The sequence below is a fragment of the Chrysochloris asiatica genome, unplaced genomic scaffold (assembly GCF_000296735.1).
Source record: "Chrysochloris asiatica unplaced genomic scaffold, ChrAsi1.0 scaffold00021, whole genome shotgun sequence".
NCBI lineage: Eukaryota > Metazoa > Chordata > Mammalia > Afrosoricida > Chrysochloridae > Chrysochloris > Chrysochloris asiatica.
This window is the reverse complement of record NW_006408539.1, coordinates 12,090,067-12,100,036: the sequence shown is the minus strand read 5'-3', so window position 1 is coordinate 12,100,036 and position 9,970 is coordinate 12,090,067. Positions and strand designations below refer to the sequence as shown.

The window sequence follows — 9,970 nt, the reverse complement described above, 5'->3', positions numbered from 1 at the left end:
CAGAATTGACTCGACAGCACTTAACAACAGCAATGGCTAATGGTCTTGAGCTTTTTGTCATATATTTGTTGGCTGTCTGAATGTCTTCTTTAGTGAAATGTGTATTCATATCCTCTGCCCATTTTTTATTGTGTTATTTGTCATCTTCTTGTTGAGTGTTCTAAAAATTCATTGCCAATAATTTTTTTCTTGGGTTTTCTTCTTACATGTTTGGTGAAATATTTTGATGTGCTCAGAGTCTAATTTTCCAAGGTCTCCGTCATCTCTTTTGTCTTCTGCTGTTTGCGTGTTGTTAGCTGTGTTTAATTATGTGGTTATGCCATGTATCAGAGTCCATCAGTTTGTCTCTATTTTTTCATCGATGATTTTTATAGTTCTATGTTTCACATTTGGGTCTTTAATCCACGTTGAGTTTGTTTTCTGTATATGGTGTGAGATATATGAGTCTTGTTTCAATTTTCTGCAAATGGATTTCCAGTTTTGCCACCACTATTTGTTGAAGAGACTATATCTCTTCTCCATTTAATTGTGTTTGACCCTTTGTTGAAGATCAATTTACTGTAGGTGACTGGATTTACTTCTGTGTTCCCAATTCTGTTCCCCTGATTTTCACTGTACCGGTATTGCGGCTGTGTAGTAAGTTTTAAGATCAGGAAGAGAGAGGCCTCCTATTTTGTTCTTCCTTTTTATGCTTTGCTTTTCTGAGGTCTCTTTCCTTTCTGTATAAAGTTATTGGTGTTTTTAAGAGCTGCCAAGTCAGTTACAGCTCATAGCGACCCTGCATAGGGTTTCCAAGAAGAAGCTGGTGGGTTTGAACCATCAGTCTTGTAGTTAGCAGCCCAGTGATTATCCTTCAGTGCCGCATCAGGCATCTTCCATATAAAATTAGTAATTAGTTTTTCCATCTCTTTGAAGAATGATGTTGGAATCTGGATTGGGATTGTATTATATTTATAGATAGCTTAGGTAGTGTTGACATTTTCACAATGTTAAGTCTTCCTAACCATGAACATGGTATTGTCTTCAATTTTTGTAGGTCTCTTGGTTTCTTGTAGTAGTGTTTTATAGTTTTCTTTGCATATGTTTTTTGTTTCTCTGATTTAGTCCTGGTGTGGCATGGTGAGATAAAGCACTAGACTGCAAAATTGGTTTGAACCACAAGATCAGTGGTTCAAACTCACCAGCCATTCCTTGGAAACCCTTTCTACAGGGTCGCTATGTGTCAGAACAGATTCGACAACACTTACCAACAGCAGGTAGTCTTTTGGGTGGCTATTGTAAATGGTATTGTTTCCCTGATTTCTTTTTTGGAACTCTCTTTATTAGTATAAAGGAATCCAACTGATTGTTGTGAGTTGATCTAGTACCTTGCCACTTTGCTGAATCTTTCAATGAGTTCTAATAATTTTTTGCTGAGTCTTTGGGATTTTTTATGTATAGGTTCATATCATCTGCAAATAATCAGAGTTTTATTTCTTTGCCAATTTGCCTTTATTTTATTTTATTTTTTCAAATGTTTTATTGTGAATTATGTGATAGTTTACGTGGGAGAACATTGGTTTTACATTCATTCTATCATCTCGTTGCCATAGTTACAATCCCCTCCATGCACTCCTTCCCCCCCCACCCCATGCCCTCCAGGTCTTCAGCACACAGTCTCTCTCCCTCTCTGGATCTAAAGTCTCCAGCTGCTCCATTGCTCCACATCACCAATTTGCCTTTAATTTCCCTTTCTTGCCTTCTAGCTCTGGCTAAGACTTCCAGCACAATATTGAATGGGAGTGGGGATAAAAGGCATCGTTGTCTGGTTCCTGTACACAAGGGGAATACTCTCAGTTTCTCTCTGTTCAGAGTGATGCTAGCTGTTAGATTTGTATATATGCTCTTAATCATGTTGAGGAAATTCCCCTCTATTTTGATTTTGTTGAGTGTTATTATCAGGAATGGATGTTGGATTTTGTCAAACGCTTTTTCTGCATTAATTGACATTATCATATTTTTTTCCTTTGTTTTATTTATGTTGAATGCAGAAATCATCGGATGATTCATTAATATTGCATGCAAGTAAATTTTTGCTAAAGATAATTTTAAAACAGTTGCAACAACACATTGACAAGGGAACTGCCAGAGATTTAAATCAGTTTCATATAAGGACATGGAACAAGAGATATCATTGCTGACCTCAGATGGATATTGGCTGAAAGCAGAGAATACCAGAAAGATGTTTATCTTTGCTTTATTGACTATGCAAAGACTTTCGACTGTGTGGATCATGATAAGCTATGGAAAACATTGCAGATAATGGATATTCCAGAACACTTAGCTGTGCTCATGAGGAACCTGTACATAGACCAAGAGGCATTTGTTGGAACAGAACAAGGGGACACTGAAAGGTTTAAACCAGGAAAGGTGTATACCAGGGTTCTATTCTTTCACCATATTTATTCAATCTTTACACTGAGCAAAAATCCTGAGAAACAGGTTTATAAGAAGAAGAATGCGACATCAGGATTTGAGGAAGACTCATTAACAACTTTTGATATGCAGATAATACAACCTTGTTTGCTTGAAAGTAAAGAATACTTAAAATATTTACTGATGAAGATCAAAGACCACAGCTTTCAGTATGGGTTGCACCTCAAGGTAAAGAAAACAAAACTCCTCACCATTGGACCAAAAAATTACATCATGATAAATGGAGAAAAGATTGAAGTTGCCAAAGACTTCATTTTGCTTGAATTCATTATCAACGCTCATGGAAGCAGCAGTTATGAAATCAAATGGCATATTGTATTAGGCAGATATGATGAACAAGACCTCTTTAAAGTGTTCAAGAATAAAATGTCAGTTTGAGGACTAAGATATGACTAGCCCAAACCAAGGTATTTTCAATAGCATCATATACATGTGAACGTATAATTGAATAAGAAAGAGTGTAGAAGAATCGATGCACTGAGTTATGGTGCTGGAGAAGAATATGGAGCGAATACCACAGATTGCCAGAAGAACAAACAAGTACTTCCAGAATGCTCCTTAGAGGTCAGGATGGTGAGACTTTATCTCTCACATTTCAGCTATGCTGTCAGGAGGGACCAGTCCCTGGAGAAAGACATCATGCTTGGTTAAGGTCAGCAAAATGAGGAAGACACCCATCGGATGGATTGACACACAGTGGCAGCAACCATCGTGAGGATGGCGCAGGACCGGGCAGTGTTTCATTCTGTTGTACGTAGAGTACACCTAACAACAACCACGTGTCGTTTAGTTCTGGTGTGGCACTGTAGGATGAGCACTGGACTGAGAATCACACGGTCAGCAGTTCAAGCCCACTGCTCCGAAGGAGAAAGATGAGAGGTTTTCTGCTCCCACAAAGATTTACAGCCTAGGAAATCTTATATAGGGCCACTTTAAGTCGGAACCGACTCAACAGCACCTAATGAAACAAGAAAGGGTCTTGTAACTTCCTAAAAATATAATGCAGTTAAAAATCATTCTGGAGTCTGGAAACACGGTTTACAAAAAGCTTTCTAATGTTATAAAAAGGAATCGGGATCATATATTAATATATCATGACTCATGATTTGCCTCAGAAAAACGACATCTCTGAATCCTAGGGAGCCTTTAGATGGAATTTCCCAGCATTGCAGTATGAGTGCCTGCCAAGGTGCTTCTGCCATGACAGATCACACAATTTCAAGCCCCTATTAAGAACAGGGTCTACATGGAAAGACGAGAATCCTGCAAGATCATAGGCTCCTCACTTACTGGCTTGGGCATCTTAGTGTCTTGATGTCTACTCAGTAACCTTGCTTTCAGCCATTGTGATGACTATGACGCACACCCTCCCAGGAAGTAGGGAAGTGTTTGGCTTTACTTAAATGAAGGAAGTTGAATCCTGATGATGGGAAATCAGGATTAGAACCGGATGCTCCCAGGAATGACATCAGTCACTCAGGCCCTTTCTGATGGCCTGTCACCCCGTGAAGATGCTGTAAATGAGAAAGTGAAGCAGAGGGGCAATGCGGATACTGTGACAAGCAGGAACTTCATTCTTGTCAGTCCTGGATAGTTTTGTGGACTTTCCTGAAATAGAAGGACAAAGAAGCCTCCACTTCTGTGTTGGCTGGATTTGGGTTCCTGTGATGTTGTGCTGAATTTTGTTCAATGTTTTCATGTATGGTGGACAAGTAGTGTTCTACCTCCCAGACCTACAGAATGGTTATTAATAAAAGAACATCATTTATGACATCCTCTGGCTCCTATTTCCCTTTTGAACTGGCTACTGTCAACCTATCATCTCCATGGCAACATGGATGCGATGCCCACTTCTACCTGTCCCTGTCCTCACTTGTCACATGCCCATATCATAATCACAGAGCTTTCACAATAGCCAAAAAGACAGGCACTTAAAAAATAAATAAAACCTTGGCCAGAGAAAACAGCTATTGTCTTTTTTTAACCACTAAAAAAATACCACTGAAGGGCAGGCAGAGTCCTAGTGTGGCACTGCAGGATGAGCTGGTATCCCCAAGATCAGTGTTTTCAACCCCAGCATCCACTCCTTGGGAACTCTATACAAGGTCACTATGAGTCAGGACCAAATCAATGGCACTTAACAGCAACCACAAAGGACAAATATGAAACACAAAATAATTTTCTAAATGTTCCAAACTTGAAAAGTCTCCAAATGTAGGAAAATTCACCTCAAGAGCTAGATGAAAGTGTTGAGTCTTTCTAAGAACAAGTTCGACTAGAGCCCCACACACACAGCTTCTGGGAGCAACACTGTAGTGGATAAGCAGCCTGCGGTTGAGTCCTGGTGTTTCAGAATTCAGTCTCTAGAGATGAGCCTCACGGCAAAGCAAGAACCATAATTCAGAGCATTTCACAGAAGCCTGCAAGATATTTACCAGGGGTAGACTTGGGCATCGATTTTCATCTGACAAACAAAACATTTTCCTGAACAGCCTTGCCAAATAAGAATTCATTAAGTTCAGTTCTTCCATTGTTGTGTCTAGTTTCTCTCTTATGGAAGAAGAAATTCACTTACCGATCTGCAAAAGTGAACTAACAGGTTGCTCATGGACACTGTGATTTAGTTGGGCATAATTAAAATTAAATTGCATGCCTCCCATGAGTGAAGAGCATAGACACTTTCTTGGGGTAGGTGAAAGCTAAATTAAGAAGTTAGCAACATCATTCATTCTGTCAATTTCAGCAGCGGCCTGTCCAGCCATAGCAAACTTTATCTCCATCCCTTGATTTCCCATAGTCAGGACTCAAGCCCAGGTGGGATTTTTTGTTGCACTTCCATTTTTCCCTTACTCATCCTCAACTCTACACAGCCAGCAAAGGGAGAAAAAGAAAAACAGGGGAGTTTGAAAACAAATAACAAAGAGACTTTGTCATTACCTCTGGTCATTATACTTTAGGGCTGGGGATGGGATGCCCAAATACCATCATGAAGGGTGATTCAATGCCAGACTCCTAAACCTCTGGGGAAAGACCAGCTTTTGGAGCTACAGCAAACCAGGACTGACTTAAAGCAGAAATAATATGGTACTGGCTTCCCGGCCCTGCTGGTGCCGTGGTACGAGCTCAGCTGCTAACTAAAAGGTTCCTGGTTGGAATCTAAATTTAACTGGGTGGCATTGAGTTTGGTTTTTCATCCAGCTTCTCAGCTAACCATCCCTTTGGCTTGCAAAGGTTAACTGATGTAAGCTTTTTTGGCTTCTTCACAAAAATTATGAAAGATGCTGGAAATTTTACTGGCTGGCGACTGGCCCAGAAAATGACCACATTCTCTAAGCTCCCCCAAAGACCTTTTAAAGAAGTGTTAATTCTCTGTTAGACTTCCGTAAGCCTTAAGTACTGCCTTCTTCTTGAAAGTCTGGGGTGTATCAGCTCCTGGGTTCACTGTGTCCCCCATAAATCACAAATATTGCCATCCTAGGGCAAACGATTCTTTGAACAACCATGAAAACTACTCTATTCCAGTCGGGAGCTCTGAGAGGACAGACAACACAGAGGAGCTGAGGGTCAGTTTGTTCCAGCTCCACTCCAGCCCTTAAATTCCTACTGGATATCCAGACCTGTGAACGACTGATATCTGAATTAGCAGGCACCTTTCCAACACAGCCTCCCCAGCTCCTGAAACCAAGAACATCATGAAACACACGCGCACAAGCACACCCTAAATCTCCTTAGAGAGTTGACAGCGTCTCAAGAGTTGGTGGAATTGGCTTTATGAAAGTACAGGGTAGGTTTTTGGGGATAACTGCACGCTTTGTACTCGCAGGGGATGGTGTTAGGAGAGGCCGAGATCCCAGGGTGATGTTAGGAGGGCGTGAGAACTTGTCCCTGCCTCCCAGCTGCCCCAAAACTGAGAGTAAGCGCTCTTCACCTGCAGCGCTGTTCTCGCCACCCCGACTTCGGGGACAGGGACCCTCCAAATCCATGCAAGGAGAACAGGAGTCTTTGGCCAAGAGAGGGAAGCTAAAGAACCCGCGATGTCGCGGGTCTAGAGAGGAGAAGAGAGGAGCGGGACTCTCAGAACGCATAGAGGTCGGGGAAGCTCGGCTCCCAGAGCACGGAGCCCTCCAGGGACAGACGGCTAGACAAACGGTAAGGGACAGACAGACTTTGCAGAAGGAGAAGAGTCGAGGGAATCCAGAGAACCGCAAGCAGAGATGGGAGGTGAAGGTGCTGACCAATGCCCGAATTTGAAACTCTGACGAGCGCCCCGAGACCGGCTACCCGCACCTGTGGCTGTGCTGAAGCGCTACCCGAACTCCATCTGGCGGGCCAGCAAACCGGTCCCCTCTCCCTAAAGTTGTTCAGGAAGGGACCTTGAGGATAGGGCTAGAATGAACTGACCAAGGAGGCGTCGGGTCTCCTGCAGTGTGGTCCGGGCAGCGGCTCGCAGCCTCGAGCGCCCTGGGGAAGAGGGTGGGGAAAAGGACCAAGGACCGCAGCAAGAGAGGGACTGACGGGCTCCCTGGGCTGGGATGAGCAGCGTGGAGTTTGGGGAGAACCGGGTAGAGGATCCGAGCACAACCAGCACCCGGAGCCGGTCCCTGGAGACACCTAAATGGGGACCCCGGGCTGCTCCCCGAGACGAGCGCGCGGAGATACTCACCTACCGCCCAGTGGTTGCCGCGCGGGTACATCTTTGCCAGCACTGGGTCTCCGACCATCGGCGCGGGTGCCGTCTGTCCCCGGGGCGCGCGGCTGAGGACCAGCGCCAGCAGGACGAGCGGGAGCTCACGACCGCACATGGTCCCGCGGGGAGTTCGGCGCGGGGCAGGTCTGGCGGGAGCGCGGGAGCAACCGGACTTGGGAGCGCAGCGGCCGCCGTGCCACCTCTCCGCCGTGAGACTTTATATGCCGCCCGGGCGGGGCGGGGGGCTCGGCATCGCGGACCCAGCGCTCTGACGTCTCCCTCCCGCGTCCCCGAAAACCATCCATCTCACGCCAAGTGATGACAGGGCGGGGTGTACGCTGCCCCCGCTCCCTGCCCCTGGTCGGTCCCCACCGGAATTTATCCCTCCCCCTCCCCAGCCTTCGCGCCAACAGTGAGTGATGTGCCTCGGGCGCTCTCGTTTTAGTTGCTATCTGCTCCCGCCAGGGGGCGCGGTGACTCCGCGGCCTGATGACCAGGGTCAAGACAGGGTGGGCCCCTAGGATAGCGGTTTGGAGCTGGGCTCTGCTGGAGGGCTTAGGAACCGTGATTGAAGGGGACTTCAGATTCTACACAGGTCCCTGTGTGCTCCAAGTGGTTTGCAGTCGCGGTGCTGCAAAAAGGCTTGACAATCTTCTGTAAAGATGGTTGTTGTTGTTGTTAATTGCCATAGTGTCAGTTCTGACTCATAGTGACCGAGGAGCAGCTGGTGAGCTTGAATGGCCGTCCTTGCAGTCCAGTGCTTTAACCCACAGTGCCACACAAGATTGTTGCCAAGACAATCCTATGAGTAATTGTATTCTGTAACTCTGAGTCCTTCTAGCCTCCACAGGGAATGGGTTTGTGTGTGTGTGTGTGTGTGTTGATCCCCCAGAGCTTCCTCCTCCATGGCCTGCCAACCCACCACCCCAACCCATAGATCTCCAGATTGGCCTCCTTTTTACAGAACACACACATTCACTCTTACCACCATCATGGTACCTTCACCCACCCCGGTTTTCAGCGATGCTCCTGCCAGAAGATGGAGCAAATCTGTCTCTATAGAAGTACAACCAGAATGCTCTTTGAAAGGGAAGATGGTGAGATTTTGTCTCAAGTACTTGGGACATGTTATCATGAGGCACCAGTCCCTGGAAAAGGACATCAGACTTAGACAAAGTTGTTGTTGTTGTTATGTGCTGTGGAGTCGGTTCCGACTCATAGTGACCCTGTACAGGGTTTCCTAGGCTGTAAATCTTTATGGGAGCAGAAAGCCTCATCTTTCTCCCGCGGAACAGCTGTTAGTTTCAAACTGCTGACCTTGCGGTTCGCAACCCGATTCGTAACCACTATGCTACCAGAGCTCCTTAGACAAAGTTGTTGTTGTTGTTAAGTGCCGTCAAGTCGGTTCCGACCCATAGCGACCCTGTACAGGGTTTCCAAGGGTGTAAATCATTACGGGAGTAGAAAGCCTCATCTTTCTCCCGCAGAGCGGCTGGTAGTTTCAAACCGCTGACCTTAAGGTTCACAGCCTGATTCGTAACCACTACGCTACCAGAGCTCCTTAGTGGACCACAAAGAGGAAGAGCCTCAACTAGACAGACTGACACAGTGGTTGAAACAATGAGCAACCAAGATTGGGTTGTGAGGACAGTGCTGAAACAGGTAGTGCTTCCATCTATTGTACATAGGATCTCTGCGAGTCAGAGACAACCACCTGCCCATTTGTATGAGATGGAGGATGGAGTAGGAAGGACAAGCTCTGTGAATAGAGTAAACAGTACTTTTATTATACACATCCTTCCTTTCATAAGCATCCACATAATGGATGAGGAAGCTGATTCCATCCCCACATCCCTACCAGGAAGCTCCAACTGTCCCTAATGGACTGCCACACATCTTGTTAGGGTTGCTTAACTTTCCTCTGCTATTTTCTAATATGAAGAATGGTCACTGGTCCAACTGCTGAGGTTCTAAATGCCATGGAGACTCAGAGGATGGGCGCCATGGCAATGCTACAATAAATAGAAGCTGGTAGGATGCTGTTGCCCACGGTTTGGCTGCGGGAGCTGGTGGTGTGCCTGCAGGCATGTCCCTCACCCAGCGCTGGGAGTTACCTCTTTGGTGGATCTCTGGGGCTTCATGTCAACACAGTGTTGACCGTTGAAATTGGGCATGCTTTTCACTGACTTTCTGGTGATTGAAAACATTGTACTATTATTGGATGACTACACATGCACGTTGAATGCTGGGTACTCTCTGTCTAAGAAAGGTATCTCTGTGTTATGAAGTTCTGGTGTGGTGCTGTGGAATAAACACTAGACCGCAAGGTTGATTTCAACTGCGAAGTCAGAGGTTCAAACTCACCAGCTACTCCATGGAAACACTATACAGGGTCACTGTGAGTCCTACCCAACTCAACAACACTTAACAACAACAACAATCTAGCTGTAAGGAATTCTGGTGTGGTGTGTGGGCTGCGAGGTCATTTTGAAATGCAAGGTCGACAGTTCAAATCCACAACTCCTCAGGGTTGTATGAGTTGGAATTGATTTGATAGCACTTAACAAGAACATCTGACTATAAAGGAAAAAAACACAAAACAAAACACTTTTTGCTGACTTTATGATCACCAGAGCCCTGGTGGCATTGTGACTTACACACTGGGCTGTTAACCTCAAGGTCGGCAATTCTAATCCACCAACTGCTCCAGAAAGATGCAAGTTTCTGCTCCTGTAAACACAGCCTTAGAAACTCTATACAGGGTCGTTATGGGTCAGAATCCATTTCACAGCACACAACTACCACCAC

The 9,970-nt window shown here is 45.3% G+C and overlaps 1 protein-coding gene across 1 annotated transcript in view; it reads right to left on the bottom strand.

Moving 5' to 3' along the window:
- LOC102829522 overlaps positions 1–7,277 on the bottom strand; it is a 47,563-nt gene extending 40,286 nt beyond the window's left edge. The window contains exon 1 of the mRNA XM_006837573.1: positions 7,139–7,277. Within this exon, the coding sequence (XP_006837636.1) occupies positions 7,139–7,277 (139 nt within the window). The remainder of the gene's footprint in view (positions 1–7,138) is intronic.
- Between the last annotated feature and the right edge of the window lie 2,693 nt (positions 7,278–9,970).